Source organism: Carcharodon carcharias, chromosome 3, assembly GCF_017639515.1.
Source record: "Carcharodon carcharias isolate sCarCar2 chromosome 3, sCarCar2.pri, whole genome shotgun sequence".
Taxonomy (NCBI): domain Eukaryota; kingdom Metazoa; phylum Chordata; class Chondrichthyes; order Lamniformes; family Lamnidae; genus Carcharodon; species Carcharodon carcharias.
In genome coordinates, this window is record NC_054469.1 from 144,191,676 (window position 1) to 144,213,017 (window position 21,342).

Consider the following 21,342-nt stretch of genomic DNA (forward strand, 5'->3'; position numbering starts at 1 on the left):
GATATTGACTTGCTGTAAAGAATATTTTCTTTTGTTTCCAGATTGCAAACATATATTCTGTTGTTTTTCTTTCTGAAGGACCACCGGTTCAGTGATGAAATTGACAAGCTGGCAGGTTATAAGACAAAGTCCATTCTGTGCATGCCGATCCAGAACTGTGATGGGGAAATTATCGGGGTAGCACAAGCCATCAACAAAAACCCTGCAGGAGTGCCTTTCACTGATGATGATGAGAAAGTAAGAACCCTACCTGGCGCTGCTCAAATTCTTCATTTGTAATAAATTTCTATGTTGTAAATTGTTTCATTTATATTAGTTTTACATGGGGCATCCAAGATATTAGCACCGAAAATATGAATTTTTGAATTAAAAACAACCCTATGCTTAAAAAAAATAGGTTTACAACTTAATTACAAGTGCCTTCATTATACTGTGGTTGTGCAAATATCGGCCGTTCTGCAATGCAAAATGCTTATATTCTTCCATTTATAGGGTATAGCTTTAAGGGAATAAATGTAGCAAAGTGTATTTGAATGTTAATATTCTTCCATTTATAGGTTATAGCTTTAAGGGAATAAATGTAGCCAAGTGGATTTGAATGCTAATATTCTTCGTTTTATAGGATACAGCTTTGAGGAAATAAGTTAATTACATAACTTGACATTTAGTTTATAGTGCCAAACTTTTGAGTTACATTGTTAGAGTGTAATTACAAAACTTTTTTTACCAATAGGTTTTCTGGAAGTTATTGCTTCCATTTATAGTTTATTTACTGTACTGTCTATTTTTAATAACTGAAAAATAATTACATATTTTATCACGATTGGAAAATATGGGAGACAAAAGTAGATGGCTCTCCTACCATACATCCAATGGGAGTGTGAGGAAAGGCCAGAAATTTGGATAGGATGCAGATAGACTAGATCCTGTCCTTCCCTGCCAACTTTCTTCTGGGCTTGAGGGACTGAGTCTCTGCCTGTTCTTAACAATGATGCCAATCTCAGAGGCAGTTTGCCTGGAGTGGGAAGGGAATTCCATTCCAGGCCTCGCTCATTCTTCATTTTCATCCAGGCAAAATAGTGGCAGACCTGTACTCTGAGATGAGTGATCTACCTGCATTCCATGTGGTTGGTCATTATTTGAATTCCTGCAGATTAAAAAAACAATTATATCAGTATTTTTCAGTTTGCTTAAGAAGGGGGGCAATGAAGAACTTGTCCTGTGCAGAGGGGAGGCTGGTATCCAGTCCCCAGATCAGAATCTTACACCAAAATTCCTGCCCTTCCCCCTCTGGCAGGTGTGTGAGATGTACCCTTTGTAGTGGAGGTGCCCACTTCAATTGCATAAATGGTGACCTGTTCCTGACCTTACATATTTTTGGGGGGGGGGGGTAGCATTGGAAGTCACCAACAAGCACATCCTGGCACTTAGCTGGGATGGACGGCCCATGGATTTTCAGGGCCATAGTGAATAAGGCTCATGATACTTTATTAGAAAGGTAGAAACATTATTTTGCAGGAAGATTTGAAGCCGTTGCTCTGTGGAACAATGGTATATATTATTTCAATGTGTTTGTGATGCGACCAGGTCAGTTCTTTAGCTCATTTAAAGATTATGGGCTAAATATTTGACTGCTGCCATTTTCATGCACGGGAATCGCAATCTGCGATTAGGTCGAACCCAGTCCCACGCAGCACAAACTTTGTTGATGTTTGCAGCTTTCAGCCAACTCTGACTCATGATGCTGACTGGCTGAACACTCATCAGGAGACCTGGAGGGATGTGTGGTGAGCACGTTTCAGTAACCTGCACCTTTTAAAGGCAGCTTGCTCCTGTTAAAAGGGAGCTACACTCTTACACAGAAAGGACTGGTGACTGTGTGTAGTGTAATTGGTAGCTAGGGTGGTCAATTCCCCGAGTCTGGCAGAACCAAAGTGGAAGAGGCATTAGTTACCTTAGCCCACTGGAGGAGACTGTGATCAGCATTATGGGGTTGTCTAAAGAAGCTTGTATCCGGCATCGCCAAGAATATTCAGAATGATAATGAACTCCTGCCTTACGGCTCTTCTTAAATCAAACCTCACCCTGAACCTGCTAGCTGCATGAAGTTCAAGCTGTAGATTGCTTTCCGCCCCAACCCTTTTCCCTCACTCTGACCCTCCCCCCATCATTCCGACCCTCCTTCCCCACCCCGACCCTCCTCCCTCACCCAGACCTTCGTCCCGCACCCCGTCCTTTGCCCCTCGCCCTGCACCCCCGCCCTCTCTTTTTCAGATGTCCAAGAACTGTTACCTGGCCAGCCTTTGCAGTCTCATGAGGAAGGGTGACAGGTGCATCACAGCTCCGACGTGGTAGCACCATCACTTGATCTGACACTCTCAGCCATCAGCTCAGATACTGCACATAACTTAAATAGTATAGAGTCAGGAAGTGCACACGGTGAGTCACCGGATACAACTCTGTTGTAGCCAGGCCAGGAGTGAAGGATAGTTCTTTTGCCACTTTCCCCGATAACATAGCCACAAAGGAGCTCTGATACAGGAGACTCAGATGAGCATCTTAATGGGGCAGCCTACAGGAAAAGCTGATGGATGCATGCAAAATACTGGGTGCATTGGAAGACCTATCAGACAGCCTGTTATTACTGTCAAGGAGCATGAAGGCTCCAACTTGGCACAAGCCTTTTCACAGAGTTTGGAGCCCATCCTTCCCAGTGTGACAGCCCCAGCAATGATACAATATCTGGTGGCCAATATTCAACTTCTACAGCAGTATAGAAGTCACCCAATGTCTCAGTGCTACAGTGGAAGCTCAGACAGAAGTCATGAGATGCTTGGTAGTTGTCATTCGAGCTCATGTTGCCATCATGGCTGCGGATATTAGGTGCAAAGGTTCTTGCAGCAGCCCAGCAACCTGTCCTCCAGCAGATTACTAGGGTTGCTGCCACTCATAGGAGTGCCAGCCATTGTGCACAAACCTTGAGGACCGCTCTCAGGGCTGACAGCATTCAAGGTCACCCTTGAAACTTAGAACTGCTTGAGGATGTTCTGCAAGCCCATCTGCAATTTCCCCACAAAAAGTCTATAACGTTCCATCAACCACGCTGCAGCAGGTAGCGGCACAAGACTAGGCAAAGATGAGTGCAAGACTGATCCTATGGAGGAATGGTTTATTTTTGCTATGTTACTCAATGGCTTGTTGGATAAGTTGTTATGGAATGGCTTTTTGTTGGTGGATTTATTGCAGGATTTGGCCAAGAAGTTGCTGTGGTGGGATGTAGCAGATGCTTAGAAAGGTGGGGATTGTGGAGCTAAGGTGGTGATGGGATGGGAGTTTCATTAAGCATTCACAGACAGCACGTATGGAGTCCCAGATGCCTCCTCATCTTTGTCCTGTTCTTCCTCCTTTTCCTCTTCCCAAGGCGGCCTCTACATTCCTGGTGTCAAGGGCTACATCCTTACAATAGCAAGCTTGTAGAGGTCACAGCATACCAGATTTGGAAAGTATTGTAGAGCAGGGCTTCCCAAACTGAAAGCCGCAATCCCTATTGGAGATGAGACAAGGTTTTGGGGTCGCAAGCTCCAAGGCAGCAATGGTTGCCATGGAGCTCAGACTGATTCCTGACAGCTGTGAGGCCCCTTTAAATTGTCATTTCTTTGATTGATGGAAGCAGCTTAATAGACCATTCTCTGAGGCCTGATTGCTGTTGCAAAAAAAGCCTGTAATTGGGGCCGGGGCACTTTTTTTTGTAGAAACGCTATCCTTTCATGAACTCCCCAGTGCTTAACTGTTGCGTCTCTGCACACCCCTCCCCCCAACCAGGTCAAGAACTAAAGCCCTCCCACCCCTACTCAATGGCTCTCATACCTCCTAAATTTTCACTTGGGATTGTTTTGGTTGGGGGGGGCGGGGGTGGTCACAATGCCTGAGGCATTAAAATGGGGTCACATCAGAAAAAGTTTTGAGAAGCACTGTTGTAGAGCTTCCCAGGCAGTGGAATTGTTGTTGAGAATGCCGATGGTTCTAGTGGCAGCATAGCTCCCATTGTAGGGTTATCGCCCTTGTGTGGTTACGTAGTGGAGGGATATCCTGAGCTATGCATATAGAGGATATCCCTTGTCTCCCAGCAGCCAGTATCTGGTTCTTGTGGAGGCCCAAAGATGGCTGGCTCCACAGACTGCCTCAGGAGGAAGACATCAGTGCTGATACCAGGACAGTGGGCATGAACCTTCAAGATGGTCGAGGCATAGTCACACATTATCCCCACATTAATGGAGTGAAATCCATCATGGGTCCTGTATCTCTCCCCGTTTACATGTGGGGTCCAAAGAGCTGTCTGCATGCAGTCAAGGGCTCTCTGCACCATTGGGAATCCCTCCATCCTGGGAAAGTCACAAGCTCATTCCTCTTGGCTTTCTGGTTGGAGAGGTGGTGAAGTCTCCTCTCCTGGTGTACATGTCCTCCATCATCTTTCAGATACAGCAATGTATGGTGAACTGGGAAATTTTTGCAATGTCACCTGCTCCCATCTGGAAGGATCTGGTTGCATAGAAGTTGAGAATGATGGTGACATTGATGGCCACTGGCATCTCTGTCCTCATTCTGCTGTGAGGCTGCAGGTGCTGTTGCAGGAAGTGGAACAGTTCTGTGGCTACCTCCTTAGTGAATCACAGGTGCCTTAGGCATTGGTCTTGGCTAAAGTGATGTGAAGAGATCATATGGTAGGTAGGGCATTCTGTGGTGGGTCTTCATCCTCCTCCCCCTCTGTTTGTGCACAGCTTCCCCTTGCTGCAGCCCCAACTCCATCTCCCTGTTGTATTGCAGACCTAGATCGATGGCCCCTTAACTATAGCAGCCTTTATGTGGACGGGTCATGAAATTGCTCTGACCTCTGGATTGAGGGCAAAGCTTGGCATACCACTGTGCTACAGACCACCCCTTGAGGTAAACAATTATGTGGGCCAATTTAAAGGTGCACCGATGGCCTCATTATTGGAGTAACGTCTATTTAAATTAGTGATAAATGAATCTTATTGACTTCTCACCATTTTCCCAATAGCTACTTATTTATTTTCCATGAATGCAGAAGTGTATGAATGAAGAGACCTGCAGGAGTCGACTTTTTAAAGGTGTCACTTTTTAATCTTATATTTATTAGTTTCATTTCTCTTGCTTATTGTTCCTCATATCTGTGGTTATTGTTGCATCAGTTTTTGTTCTTGTGTAACTTTTATTTTCTGCAGTGCAAAGATTTTTATATCCCAAATACTTTTTTAAACAATTCTGGTTTAAGTTATTAGTTGCTTGCAGTAATCAAAATTGCAGGAATTCCTTTGGATGTTCCAATTCCGCTCCTTGCTTTGGAAGAGGAAGATTAGTTCTTCAGCTGATAGAAAGGCAGGTGCATTTGTACCTCATGCATTATGAACACAGTATAGTTGGGTTTATTCGAGGGCCCTGTGTTCGCCATTTCTGCTTCACTCAGGATCACTCACATATTCGTGCCATCTCTGGGAGAACAATCTGCTGCCGATTTGTACCATTGGCAGTTTTTCCTATAGATTTACATTAAGCTTTTATGCCACTAGGCTCTTAGAAATCAGTGTCCAAGAAATAGCTTACAGGCTAAATCCAGACTTGAAACTTCTTCAACACTATACAGACAGTTCCTTTCTTTTATTTGTGCACTCAAAAAACTTTCCTGAATGTCTTTGGGGATTGGGGATGAGAAAAACTTCTATGGAATCGCTTAAATCCTCCTGGTTTAGTCTGTGTCTCTGACAATGCAACACTCCCTCATAACTGCATTAAAGCATCAGCCTAGATTCCGTGCTCAAATGTATCACTTCACTCCACAGAAAATCCCTTTGTTCCACTAAGATTAGAAGCTTCATTTAGAGATGGCTGATAGATTGTTGAAATCTGACTTAAATTTGCATTTATAAATATGAATGAGACCCAGCTGAGAATATTTTACAATGGTGGGGGGATCAACATTGTGAAAGTTTCTGGGTACTTCAAAAAGCATCTCATTGCATTAACAGCCTTTGTCAAGACTGAAAAGGCAGAGCACTGAGGAGAGTTGGGTAAATATTAACAGGAAGGAAAGCCAAGGTACAGTCAGTTAAAGGGAAGCTTCACTTTTCTGAAAGAATGTTTAAGGTATCAGGAGCTGGAAAGACTTGCAGATTCCTTGGCACACCTGCGCAAGTTCTTTTGGCAAGATCGTTAAGCAATGAGGACAGCAAGACCCTTATCTAGGTACTGCAAGAGGAGATGACAGAGGCAGTATTATCTCCATTGCCTGAAGAATTGCCACTCAGTTCTGGAAGAGTTACAATGACCTTTATAAGGGTGGCAAGATAAGTCTAGGTGCCAACACACAGCCTGTACCAGTCTTGCAGCCTTCACTTTCTTACTGATCATACTTGTAGCAGCACTGTGATACCTTGTCAAGAGTAATCAACAAGGGAACCAGATAAATCCTTGACTCCATTGCCTTAACTGTTTGTCAAAGGAATATCTGAGGTTTAGGAACATAGGGACAGGAGGAGGCCACTCTGCACCCCACCTTTTCCAAACTGGTTTTGAGATTCTATTCAATATAAATTCTATAAAATCTAAATTCTACAAAACTTACTAAATCTAAATTCTATTAATCCCAAAGTTTTCGGATGATACAAAATTTGGAAGTATTGTGAACTGTGTAGAACTTCAAAAGAAAGTGGACAAGTTGGTCAATTGAGTGGAGAAGTGGCCGATGAAATATAATACAGAGAAGTGTGAAGTGATTCATTTAGTAGAAAAGCAAGGAAGTTATGTTAAACCTGGATAAAACACTGGTTCGGTGTCAACTGGAGTGTTGCAACCAGTTCTGGTCTTCACACTTTAGTAAGATGTGAAGGCATTAGAGAGCGCAGAAAAGGTTCATGAGAATGGTTCCAGGGTTGAGGAACTTCAGTCACATAGATAGATTGGAGAAGTTGGAACTGTTTTCCTTGGAGAATAAAAAGGTTGAGAGGAGACTTGATAGATGTATTTAAAATCATGAAGGGTCTGGACAGAGTAGATGTGTTACAGACAGGAGTGGGGGTGGGGGGCTTAATTTTAAACAGCCCTGATTTTTCCTCTCACCATCTGTCCTTAAACAGAAAGGTATTTTTGATTTTTGATTACTCCCTTTGTGTATTGGTGTACTTTTCCAACCCCTCAGTTTTGGTGTGATCCAATTCTCTATTAATAACCCCACAGCAAACCTGCGATAGGATGAACTAAAAAGATTAATTTATTTGCACACACTCAAACACAAGAGGAGGGTAGCAATGTGGCCTCCTTTTCATTCATACAATAAAGGTGGGATAGAGAACAGAAAGAGGTACAGGGCAAAGGCCACAGACAAAATATGAATTATTGGTTTACATGAGTCCAAAGTCCAGAATCAAAGTTCAATGGTGTATGCGTTCACAGAGTCAGCAGGTTGAAGATGGATGCTGAATAATCCACTTTTCCAGTAGCGACGACTTCCATGATGGGATAGGCACATAGAAATGATTTAGTCTTGTAGGCACTATGTTCAGAAGTCTCAAGAGAAACAGTGTAGATGGGGGGACCTGGCATTCAAACTTGGAACGGAGCTGTGGTTCAGTTGTTGCCTGCAAGATGGTAAGATGGCAGTCTGACCTCTTCCAGTTCCTTAAGATTTGAACACTGCAGTTGCGGGGGGCATTAGCGCCTCTTTAGAGATAATGAAGTTGCTGCTGTTCTCAAGGCCAGAAATTCCTGTGTGTGTGTCATATCCAGTCATGGCTTCAGTCAATTTAAAGCCTTTGTCCAGTTTTAAAAATTTATATATATAATTGGGAAAAGAAGCATCGGAGATATGAGAGAAATCTTTTACATGCAGTGAGTGGTTAGGATCTGGAATGCACTGCCTGAGAGTGTGGTGGAGCAGGTTCAATTGGTGCATTCATGAGTGAATTGGATTATTATCTGAAAAACAAGAAAGTGCAGAGCTACAGGGAGAAGGCGGGCCACCCGTCCCCACTGACCAGCTGACCTCCCGATTGACCACCCCTGACTGACCGACTCCCCTCACCACCTGAACCCCCGCTGACCAACCAAACCCCCACAATCGACACCCCTCCGACTGACTTTCTGACCCTCAGCCTCCCTGACCACTGATACCCCCACCCCAACCAACCAACCTCCCTCATTGGCCACCCGATTATGCAACCCGCATCCCCCGACCAACTGACCCCACACCTGACCTTTAACCCTACCCACTTACCTTACAAATTTACCTTCTCCTTGACTTCTCGGAGTGGCTGGACTTTCAGCTGTCATAAAGCAGGTAAGTTTAGTGCTGGATAAAAGTGGGCGAGGCTTCCTTACCTTCGGCTCTCCAATCCTTGATTAAAGGCCTCAGGAGTGTGCTGCACTACATAATTCTGGCCTGGCCTGAGTTGGAAGGTGAGATAAGAAAGGAATAGCTGGAATTCCAGGTGAAAAACCAGGAACAGAGTGGCAACCTGATGCTGCCACTCCACGGAAGTTCAGGCCCTTTGTGTCTGTCTTCATGGAGGAGGATACAAAAAAACCTCCCTACAGTACTAGATAACAAAGGACATAGCGAGATTGAGGACTTGAAATAAATTAGTATTAGTTTTTCCAGTAAGACTTCTGTACTAACAGGACTTAAAGTTGACAAATCCCCTGGATCTGATGATCTCCAAACCAGAATTTTGAAAGAGATGGCTTGTAAAGATACTGGGTGCATTGGTGGTCATCTTCCAACATTTTATAGATTCTGGAACAGTTCCTATCGATTAGCAGTTGCAAATGTAAAAAAAGCAGCTGCCAGCAAAGCGCTCATTGCCACCAGCGCACCACCGCTGTCGGGGAATCATGGCCAGCAAAGGCAAAAAGACTGCAGTCCCCCCCTCTTCAACACCGGATCCCTTGAGCAACTGCTGGATGCCGTGGAGGCCCACCAGGATGTGCTCTACCCCCTCTGTGGCTGCAGGATGGGTAACAATGTCACCAACCTGGCTTGGGAGGCAATGGCAGCGGTAGTCAGCGCAAATGCCCTGCAGAGGAGGACAGCCACCCATTGCCACAAAAAGATGAATGATCTCTGTTCTGCCAGGGTAAGTCACTCCTTTTATCACTCTCAACTCACACACTCACAAACCCAGCACACATCCACAGGGCCCTCACTCGATGCCGGTGCAAGGGACGAGCCTCTGGACTCGGCCATGTCACAGTTGCTGGAGCTGCAAAGGAAAGCTCAGGGACAACAGGAAGGGATGGCTCCTGCACTCCTCAGATTGTAAGGTACGATGGAGGAGACCATCTGTCTTCAGGCTGAGGTGATAACGCCGACATTGCAACACACAGAGGTCAACTCTGGCAGGTTGGCAGCCGCCATGGAGACCTTGGTCCAGGACATCACTTCTGCACTGCTGCACAGGCTTAATTACATCGCTGATGCCATAGTTGGCCTCCAACAGTGTATATGCAAGAGGGGTGCTGGGCAGCTTGATATCACTCCAGCTAACCCTTCCGCTCACAGAGTCAACCAGGGGCCCTCGGGCACCCATCAGGAAGAGGATCAGCAGGTACATGCTCCGGGGCCATCCATCCAGGTGACTTTGGGAGTGATCGGCCCATCTGACTCCCCTCTCCCTGTGACCTCCGTAGCTCCAGCTTCACAGGCTGAGGAGGGTGCCACTGCCACACAGCAGGACCCCGAAAGCAGGCCGGGGCCCTCCAAGCCTTGGCCCTCCAGAGGATGCCAGCCAAAGGCATCACAGACAGGGCATCACAGTCAGCAGGCTGCGTCCATCTCTGCTGCGGATGTCCGGGTTGCACCAAGATGTAGCAGCAGGGTTAGGAAAGTTAAGGAGAATTAACTCTTTTGGGAGTCAACCAATTAAACTAAATTAACAAAATGAGGCTTAAAATAAACACAGCCCCTAAATTAGGAAGACTGAAAAACCAAAGACAAAATTTAAAGGAAACTTACAAACATCAAATCAAATTGTGATTACAGGGGCTAATAAAGCACCCCAGAGCCTCCGAGCACGGAAGGCTTCAATGGTGCTGGCGGACACCACGTGCTCCCTCTCCACGGACACCTGGCCGTGAACGTAGTCATGGAAGAGGGGCAGACAGTCGGGTCGGACGACCCCCTTGATCTCCCGCTGCCTGGACCTGTTAATGGCAACTTGGCCAGGCCCAGGAGCAGGTTCACAAGAAGGTCCTGCTCCCTCCCGGCCCCTCTCCACACCGGGTGCCTGTGGATCAGGAGCGTGTGACTGAAGTGCAAACAAAACATCAAAAAAGGGTTTTTTAAATAACTGAACAGGGAGCACAGCCTATAGCACCCTACATAAGCGTGGTCCACAGACTCCACAAGACCTCAAAAGGGGTAGGCATCTTGGGAGTCCATGAACCGACATATCCTACGGTTGTATGGGACAGCTGCATGCAACACCCTCCACCCCAGGTCCCCGATGGAAAGCGGGAAGACACCTCTGCTGCCGGACAGCAGCAAGGCATGCCAGGGCGTGTCCGGGTGGCGGGCGAGGGAAAGGAAGTGAAGGGTGTGCAGCAGCAGCCCATACAGGAAACCCCTCTGCGCTGTGCAAAAGGACACGCAGGGCGTTTCTGTGAGGCAACTAAGGTTGCCGGGCTCCAGCTCCCAAGGGATGTTTTGGGGCTTGAGGCCAATGTGGAATTCCGTCCAAACAGGGGTACGCTCAGATGGAAGACCACCGTGCACCTGCGCCACCTCGAGGCCCATTATGACGTCAGGGCCGAGCATGACTGTCCTAAGGTCTTGATTGGCATTGGCCGCACGATGTCCACGGACGCACGATGCGCCAACTCCTGTGGGAGCATCCAGCCCACTCCTCCGCCACCCAGTACGTCCCCGATCCTGGTCACCCCGGCAGCCACAGCCCGCCTCTCTGCCAGCCACTGAAAAGGACGGAGGGGCGGATTCCTGAGCTGCAGCTCCCTAATGATAGCCACTACTCCTGATGGTAGAGAGCTGCGTCGCGAGGTGACCATGTTCCAGACTTTGATCAGGTCCTGGTAAAAGATGGGCAGCGCCTGCAAGGAACCACGAAGGCCCCTCAGGTCTATAAACAGTAGCTGCTCATCATAATTCAGGCTGTGCACCTAGCGGAAGAAATACGTCGCCAGGGCACACCATCTCGGAGGGGGCTCAACGTATAAGGAGAATGAGTTGCACAGCCTGGGGACGGACGTTAATCATCTTGTCCCCAAGGAACCAACCCTGCAGCCTCTATGGACCCTGAAAGACTGCAAGGATCTACAAGCGACTCAGGATGTAGGCGTTGTGCACATTACCTGGAAACCATGCGCATACCTGCAGGATGCATTTCTGATGGTCATACTAGCTGCGCGTACAGTGAATGGAAGCCCCTGCGATTGATGAAGGCCCCTGAGTGTAGTGATGGAGACCTGAGTGCCACATGATTGCATTCAATTACCCCCTGCACCTGTGGGAATCCTGGGATCAGGGAGATTCCAATGGCCCTTGCATCCTGGCCATCCCGGTCCCAGGCGAAATGCACAAAGTTGTGTGCCATGGAGAGATGGCATCTTGACCTCATGGATGCACTTGTGGGTGGCAGATTGGGAAATCCCACAGAGGTCACCTGTGGAGCCCTGAAAAGAGCCACTGGCATAAAAATTGAGTGCTGCAGTCACTTTCACAGTCACTGGCAGTGGATGCCCTCCATGTCCCCTTGGCACCAAGTCTTGCAGTAAGTGGCAGATGTGAGCCATCAGGTCCCTAGACATGCGCAGTCATCAGCAACATTGATTCTCGATGATCTGCAGGAATGGCAGGCAGCGTCTATAGACCCTGGGTGTCACTAGTTGTCGACCAGTTAGGGCTCGCTGTCGCTCCTGGGCAGTGTGTGCCGGAGCTCTTGCTGCTCTTTCTTCATGAGGTTGCTGCAGCTGCCTTTGTGCGGCCAGGCGCCTAGGTCGCTCTCTCCTCAGTCTCCTACGGTCTCTGTAGGCCATCAGGCATACAGCTAGGTCACTAGGATCCATGATCCTGAGGTAGTCCTCCTGCAGCAAGAAAGAGAGAGAGATATGATTATCACAGCTGTACTTAACACCTTTCTGGATAGCCAGAGATCCGTGCGTTGCATGGCTGCCCTGTCCACCTGTGACATGGGCGACACTGGTCCAAATCAGGATGCTGAGATTGCAAGGGGCTGTGAGTGACTGCTACGTGGTAAGGAGTGGGGCACTTGGTGGCCCTTTGGTGCCTCCGCATTGCTTGCATGGGCGGGCAGGCTCGGAGCTTGACCCCAATGATATCACTGATCTGTCTCAGTTGCAGAGACATAGACAGTTTATACAGGTGTCCCTATTGCATGGCCACTTCCCTCATTTATCCTGACCCCCACCTTGATTGCCTGTGCATGACCAGGGCAGTGCCTGACCACGCCCCCCGTCGCCTCCGAGGTTGGTCAGCACTTGCTTCCGGAAACCTCGACCCCTCAGCAGTCACCTGCAGGGCCTGGCATCAGTACCCAACCCCCTCTCTCCGTGCCCCTGAGGCCTGTAAACAACAGGCGAGCTGTGGAGAATGCTGCTACTCACTCCCTCAGTTCCCTCAAAGTGAAGGCTGCCAAGTGCATGCACCAAGACGTAGCACTCACAAGTATAAATTTAAGGCTCTATGATCACAGGGTGGAGTTTTCACAGGTGACATGCTTTCATATCTTCAGTACTATGTATTGTTTTTCTGTGGCTTTGGCAGCTATATTATGTTTTGTTCCTTGTTTGCAACTCTGGTAAAGACGTAAAGCAAGATTTTGTTTCAATGCCTTGAGTGTCCCTCATGTTTTCAATAGGTGCAGATCCCATCAGTACCTTAAAATAGACAGCAGGGGCAGCAAACTTTATTATGGAGGTTTTGAGGTGAAAATGGGGGTCATGGCATTGCCTTCTCAGAGATGTGTGTGACAGAGGCAGCGCCCTTGCACTGTGATGGAAGCCAAGCCCTGGACCATTGAATCAAGGCCTCCCTTGTGTCCCTGCCTCCCTGAAGGTTCACCAAGTCTGCCTTCTCGTCACCAACCTGTGCCTGCCCGGGCTCCTCATCAAATCCATTTGTAGAGTCTTCCTCTGCGGCATGTGGAGCTGCCTCGGTATCCTCGCCCTCGAATGGGTCCCCCCTTGCTAGTGCCAGATTGTGTAGAGCACAGCAGACCATGGCGATAAGTGACACACACCCTGGAGGATATTGCAGGGAACCCCTGAACAGTCCAGACAACAGAACCTCATCTTCAGTAGCCTTATTTTCCTCTCAACCATCGCCCTTGTGGAGGCTTGACTTGTACCTCTCTTCCGCCTCTGTCCTAGGGTGCCGGAGTGGTGTCATGAGCCACCTTTTTAATGGATACCCTTTGTCACCCAGGAAACAACCATCCAGCCGAGCTGGAGCTATGCACAGCTTTGGCACCTGGGAGTATCACAGTATGTATGCATCATGGGAGTGCAAGGATACCTTGCACAGACTTGCAGAATCTGGGTCTGGTGGTTGCATACTACCTGCATGTTCATGGAGTGGTAGCCCACCCTATGCACAAAGGCACCTGGCTGACCCTCTGGCACCTTGATGACCACATGAGTGCAGTCTATGGTACCCTGGATGTGGGGGGAACCCAGCCTCTAGCTCGCTCAGCCTGGCTCTGGCCTGGTTCATCCGTAATGAAAGAATGTGAGGACTCGTTGAAACAGAGCATCCGTTACGAGCTTGACGCAGCCTTGGACAGTTGATTGGGACACCCCACACAGACCCCCCACTGACCTCTGGAATGATCCGGATGCACAAAAATTGGGGGCTACTGTGACTTTCAGAGCCATCATCACTGGATGGCCACCCACACAGTTGGAGGCGATCTCCGGCCCAACCCCACTGAAGGCCGCACTGGGCAGAAATGTTCTAACAGAGTTGACAAAACAAGAGTCCTCAGAACAAGGCTAACAAGCAAATATTTCAGAAGAAACAAGAGGAAAAGGTCTGAAATCTCAACAATAAAGCAACAGCAAACTCTCACCTGAACTTCTAATAACTCACACAGCCTGCCCCAGTCTCAGACGAAGTAGGCCATTTAGGGCCGAGGTGATGAGGTATGCCTTCACTCCAAGGGTGGTGAATCTTTGGAATTCCCTGCCCCAGCTGGATGTGGAGGCTCAGTCCTTGAGTTGTTCATGATACAGATGAATAGATTTCTAGTTATTAAATATAGCAGCAGATATGGGGATGGTATGGGAAAATGGCGTTGAGGGTAAAAGATCAGCCATGATATAGTTGAATGGTGGAGCAGGCATGAGGGGCCGAATAGCCTACTCCTGCTCCTATATCCTATGTTCCTATCCAGTACAGGGTGAGCATAAGTATTCTTCTATTAAATATTGCCAAGGTTGATGATATTTTTGTCCCCTAATTGACCCTGAGATGAGCTTACGACTCCACACGACTCCATCACTAAGATTGCCGATCTCCACCTTCATAACATTACCTGTCTCTGCTCCTGCCTCAGCTCATTCACCACCAAAATCCTTCTTCATGCCTTTGTTGCCTCTAGATTTGACTATTCCAATGCTCTCCTGGCTGGTCTCCAACCTTGCAACTCCCATAAACTTGAGCTCCAAAACTCTGCTACCCATATAACTCACACCAAGTCCTGTTCCCCATCGTTGCCATGCTCATGGACCTAAATTGGCTTCAAGTTCAACAATGGCTCAATTTTAAAATTTTCACTCTACGTTTTAAATCACTCCATGACCTTTGTAACCTCCTCATACCCTGCAGTCCTCCAACTTCTCTCTCTGTCAATTCTTGCCTCATGGTGTGTTTCCTCCCTATTGCCTGGATAAAAAAACTTATTGGAGAGGATGCAGAATATTCCTCAGGGGGGAGGGCATGAAGCGGAAGTTGTGGTACACGCCTGTACCAACAACATGGAGAGGGCAGGTATTCAGGTCCTATGGTTGAACTTTCAGGGGTTAGGGAGGAAGTTGAGAAATAGGACCTCAAAGGGAATAATATCTGGATTATGCCCAGTGCCACAAGCCAGGGAGAATAGAAATAGGAAGAGAAGGAGAATCAATGATTTTTGGAATCCCCTAATTTTAAACATTTTGTGACTGGCCATGCCTTCAGCTGCCTATGCCCTAAGCTCTGGAATTCCATTCCCCCCGCCCTCACAAAACTTCTCTACATCTCTCGCCTCCTTTAAATCACTCCTTAAAACTTGCATCTTTGGTCAAGCTTTTTGCGTCTGGTTTTGTTTAATAATACTTTTCTGAAGCCCTTTACTATTGTAAAGGCGCTATATAAAGGTAAGTTGTTATTGTGTTGAAACATCATAAAGCCAATGTAATCTGTACTATTTCTGTTGGGTTTCCTGCAACCTTCCTACCAAAGCTATAGCAGGAACATTGAGAGAACCAGCGCAGAAATTACTGCTGCCTGCTACCCATATTTCCATTGCCTAGTCTGTCTGTATTTGTGATTGACAATGCCTCCTCCTCATGATGCTTTAATGACCTGAAATTCTGTGGATCTTTGACTAGCCTCCAACTATAACTCTAGCAAGGGACTAATGGAGCCCCAGTGAAACAGTGTAAATGGCTATTTCACTGGGGATTTCACTGGGCTCCCACCAGAGTTATTATGGGAGATGGAGGAAGCCCCTTAGGAATTACAGCCCCATTGGACTTCCTCCACCCGTGGCCTGCTCTTTCCTGTTATCATGTGCTTTCTTCTGTGGGAGGAATAGAGAAAGAAAAACTCTTTCATGACCACCCTTTCATGACATTCCAAAGGGCTTTACATTCAATGAAGTGTTTTTGAAGTTTAGTCACCGATGTAATATAGGAAACCTGGCAGCCAAATTGCACACAGAAAGCCCCCATACAAAGCAATGTGATAATGACCAGATAATCTTTTTTGATGGTGATTGAGGGATAAATACTGGCCAGGACACCAGGAATAACTCCTCTGCTCTTGTTCAGAATTGTGCCCTGGGATCTTTTGCATTCACCTGAGAGGGCAGATGGGAGCCTTACACCTTAAAATAAACAATGCACCTCCAACTGTGCAATGCTCCCTCAGTGCCGCAATTGTAATGACAATCTTGCTTTTTTGTGGTCAAGTCATGCTGTGGGGCTTGAACCCACAACCTTCAGCTAGGAGCTGAGTGTGGTACCAACTGAGCCATGCTTCACGTTGTTGCCTCCTGACCCCTTACAATTGAATGAACCCTTTAAATGATGAAGCCACAATCTTGCTTCTCTCCCATTTTTCATTTTTTTACTCCACCCCTGGCTATTACTGTTAGTTTGGCCCACAGCTTTGATTCAGCATTATTTAAAACGGCTAACTCCAGAATTTCTGATGGGCTCAGTGCCCTTGGATATTGTCGACCCGATGTCCTGCTCCATTGCACTTCTGCTGATGTATCAGTGACTCAGACTCAGAAATTACAAAACCTAAGTTTACATTCCATGAATAACTTGTAGGCCAGCAGTCTGAATGTTGTCTTTTGATGATGTGATCATTAAAGTCAACCGAATTCTCCTTGAACAGCAGTCAAGAGATTCTTTGGAGCCACTTCTGGCATGCATCTGTAGCAAGTTTTTGCTGTCATCTTTTCCAGTTCTCTGCTTAATTTAATCGACCTGCCTTGTACTTAAATTTCCTCACTTGACTTGCATAAAACTTTCTTTAAAACTGACGCTTTTACAGCTTCTCATTTTTATCCTGATATAGTGAGCAGGCAGTCTCTTCACGATTTATTTTTATTCGTTCATGTGGTGTGGGAGTCCCTGGCTAGGCCATCCCTAAATGCTCTCTGAACAAGGGCAATCAAGAGTCGACTACATTGCTGTGGGTCAGGAGTTACATATAGGCCAGACCAGGTAAGGGCTGCAAGTTTCCTTCCCTAAAGAACATTAGTGAACCAGATGGGTTTTTGCGACAATCATTTTGTGGGCATCATCAGATTTCTAATTCCTGATTTTTTTACTGAATTCAAATTTAACCATCTGCTGTGGTGGGATTTAAACCTGGGTTCCCAGAGCATTACACTGGGTCCCTGAAATCCTAGTCGAGTGACAATATCACTATGCTACTGCCTCCCCTAAGTACATCCTGCAATACATCCTTAGGCAAACTGTCCTAGGCGAAACCATCTTCATCTGCTTCATCAATGACCTTCCTTCTGTCATAAGGTCAGAAGTGGGGGTGTTCGCTGATGATTGCAAAATGTTCAGCACCATTCACGACTCCTCAGCTACTGAAGCAGCCCATGTCCAAATACAGCAAGACCTGGACAATATCCAGGCTTGGGCTGACACGTGGCAAGTAACATTTGCGCCTCACAAGTGTCAGGCAATGACCATATCCAATAAGAGAGAATCCAACCATCGTCTCTTGATGTTCAGTGGCATTGCCATTACTGAATCCCCCACCATCAACATCCTGGGGGTTACCATTGACTAGAAACTGAACTGGACCAGCCATATACTGTGGCTACAACAGCAGGTCAGAGATTAGGAATCGTGCAACGAGTAATTCACCTCCTGACTCCCCAAAGCCTGTCCACCAACTACAAGGCACAAGTCAGGAGTGTGATGGAATACTCCCCACTTGCCTGGATGAGTGCAGCTCCCACAACGCTCAAGAAGCTTGACACCATCCAGGACAAAGCAGCCCGCTTGATTAGCACCACATCCACAAACATCACTCCCTCCACCACCGGTGCACAGTAGCAGCAGTGTGTACCATCTACAAGATGCACTGCAGGAATTTACCAAGGCTCCATAGACAGCACTTTCCAAACCCATGACCATTATCACCTAGATGGACAAGGGCAGCAGATAGATAGGAACACCACCACCTGGAAGTTCGCCTCCAAGTTACTCACCATCCTGACTTGGAAATATAGTGCTGTTCCTTCACTTTTGCTGGATCAGAATTCTGTAACGTCCTCCCTAACAGCACTGTGGGTGTACCTACACCACATGGACTGTAGAGGTTCAAGAAGGCAGCTCACCACTACCTTCTCAAGGGCAACTAGGGATAGGCAATAAATGCTGGCTCAGCCAGTGAAGCACACATCCCATGAATGAATTTAAAAAAAACAAACTTTAAACTACCATAAAGAGAATCCAACTTGGACAATTTAGTCAAATAACAGCCAATTTGATTTCCTTTAACCCTTTCAAAGTACTCGAGTACAGTCATGCTTTTGAAATTTCTATCGGTCAGTATGTGGGGGTGGATTTCCCGGGGGCCGTATTCCCTGCGCCAACCCCACCCCCCCACCTGCCAAAAAGTCCATGGTTAGCCCACACACCTCTATGCTCATAGAGCCAGCGCTCTACGGTCCCAGCAGCACCAGGATTGAGTAGCAGCCACTGCTGGAACTACCTGAAGAAGATTGATGGATCCTGGATTTCAGGTAGGTCCAGGGATTTTGGATGGGCCTGCCTGACAGACCTGAGTGAGGAGGGTGGTTGGGGAGGGGTTTGGGGGGGCATGTTTTGGAGGTCAGGGGCGAGGCTTAAAGGGGGGTGATGTGACCTTGGAGGAGTGCCTCCAGTGGACACAGAGGATTCCCAAATGAGGAGGTACCCTCTGCCCCCTGACCTGCCTGACAGCAGCCCATGCAGTAAAAGTTTCTGACCTGCCCACCTTGCTTCTGCCTGCCCCTGCTGCCCATATTATAGCAGTGGAGGTGGAACGAGGCTCATAAGTGGCAATTATTTGGCCACTTAAGAGCCTCAATAGGCCCAAGGGTGGGTTGGTTGCCTGATGTCTTCACCGCCTACAGTAATACGGGAGACAGGTTAGGTGTGGGTGGGAAGATGGCAGCCAGGCCACACATTTTATTTTACGATGCCCCCCACGCACACCGGCTTCAAGTACACCAGGAGGGGGCAGTAAAATTCAGCCTGTGGGATCTCTAGCAAGATAGCATGATGTACTGATAACAGAAGAAACTTCAATAGATAAAGAGTGATAACTATGTGCACGAGGACTAGTAGAGGTGAATAGCCTAGATGCACTTAAGGGTAAGCTAGGTAAGCACATGAGGGACAAAGGAATAGAAGGTTATGCTGATGGGGATGGTCGAAATAGGGGGGGAGGAAGCTCATGTGACACTTAAACACCAGCACAGACAAGTTGAGCAGAATTCCCTGTTTCTGTGCTGAACAAACTGGCAGCCATGTGTACCATATACAAGATACACTGCAGCAATTTGCCAAGGCTCTTTCAAAAGCACCTTCCAAGCCTGCTTTTTGTACCACCAGGAAGAACAAGAACGGCAGATGCATGCGCACCACCACCTGCAAGTTCCCCTCCACATGCTCTCAATCCTGCCTTGGAATTATATTGCCATTCCTTTATTGTGGCTTGGTCAAAATCTTGGAACTCCCTTAACAGCACTGTGCATGTATCTACACCACGTGGACTGCAGCGGTTTATAATGGTGACCCAGCACCACCTTCTCAAGGGCAATTAGGGACTGACCATAAATGCTGGCCTAGCCATTGATGCTCATAGCCCGTGAAAGAAATATAAAAAAAAGCTATGTAAATATGTAATTCTATGTAAACTGAGTCACAAATGTTCTTAGTCACTTTCTTAAGTCACAAGACCATGCAATCCTGTTCTTTATCTTGACCGTAGAAGAAGAATCCTTTTTGTTTGATTTATATCATCTGCCTCTGAATATCTGTCACTTTGTCCAAATACTAAAATCACATCAAGAAATAAATTAACTGCAAAGTGCTGATTTTTAAAATAATTTTCTAGTGGAGGGTCACCACTTACACAGATTCTAGCATGGGTCAATCATCTCAGGAGAGAAGGAGAGCGGAGAAAATTGGCAGGAAGAAAAAAAAAAATCAAGTTTGATCAATGATTTCTCACGTACCCAAAAATTAAAGTGGTATTTCTTCAGTTAATTGCATTTACCATGTAATTTCTAATAGCTAATAGCTACCACAGGGTGGCAGAAGATACTTTTATATCCGAATATTGAGTTGATATAGCTGCAAAGCATGTCAAAGAAGATTTCAAACACTGCCACCATAGGGAATTCAAGAGAATTGTCCCTTCCTCATTGAGACTGTACAGATGTGCAACAGCAGCTGTTTTCTTAAATAACATTAAAGTTGATGCTCCACTGATTGGAAATCATACAGCCCACATTTTACTTGAAATCTGTTGTGATATTAAATGCTTTGTATCAGCCTCACTTTGCTTTCTTGCAAAAGTCTATCTTAGATTTTCATGCACATGGTGATAGCTTGTTAGGCACTGATGTCCTGCTTGTTTGGGTGGAATTTAATACCCTCCTAGTGGAGGGTTTGGAGGTAATGGAGCATTTAATCAGGTGAGAAGGTGTGGGGTGATGACCCTAGGGCTCGTAGACAGCCTGCCTGCCCAGACCTAATTGAGGCCCTTAAGTGGGCAATTATTGCCCACATAAACGCTCATCCTGACATTGGCAGTATTCAACCCATGGAGGCGAAGGAGCCACCACGAGGGGAACCTGATAAAAGGGCTTCCAGGGGATTCCCTCACTCAAAGGCACTCAGTGCCTGATTGAGGGATCGGTAGTGTGAAGGTGGGGGCCAGATGAGAGCCACTACCCTGCCCTTTCTTCTGATGTCCACCCCTCAACCAGTGAACCCCTTCCCCCAACTCCCATCCCAGGGCTGTAGTGTCAAATTTTGAGGTGCAGGAACTCAAAGTAAATGTTTTGGCTGTATAATTTCTATATCTACTATTACATTGTTTTTCTATGTATTAATCATTTGAGTCCCCATAAATCAGCAGAACCATGCTTTTTAAGTGAAAAATATTAGTCCCAGTAAGCATTGGGCATTTTATTTTAACAGTGTGGTATTTTGAATTATTAGTCTTTCGCGTAGTTAGAATTTCATTATGCAACATTTTACAGGTCGAGCATCCGTTATCCGAAATCCTCGGGGCATATAGAACTAGGCCCACCGACGTATCAATAGCCTAAGCCTAGGCTAGCTATCGTCTAAAATGAATAAAATGACCAGAGAAGTAAGACGTATCACAGTATAATAAAAGCAAGGTACCTGTAATAAGTTCACACCTGTGGCGCCACCTGTCATTCTGCTTTCGGAAAAGGTTCAGAGTGTCAACATACTCTGCTGGGAGGCATTCTTGAATAGTTCTTCGAGCTTCATCTGCCTCATCAACATGTTCATGTTTCATAAGTTTGCCTTTTATATTAT

General features: G+C 46.7%; 1 protein-coding gene across 1 annotated transcript in view; it reads left to right on the plus strand.

Moving 5' to 3' along the window:
- Window positions 1-21,342, plus strand: part of pde11al (phosphodiesterase 11a, like) — a 310,662-nt gene that overhangs the window by 79,139 nt on the left and 210,181 nt on the right. Inside the window, exon 2 of the mRNA XM_041183991.1 lies at window positions 79-237. Within this exon, the coding sequence (XP_041039925.1) occupies window positions 79-237 (159 nt within the window). The remainder of the gene's footprint in view (window positions 1-78; window positions 238-21,342) is intronic.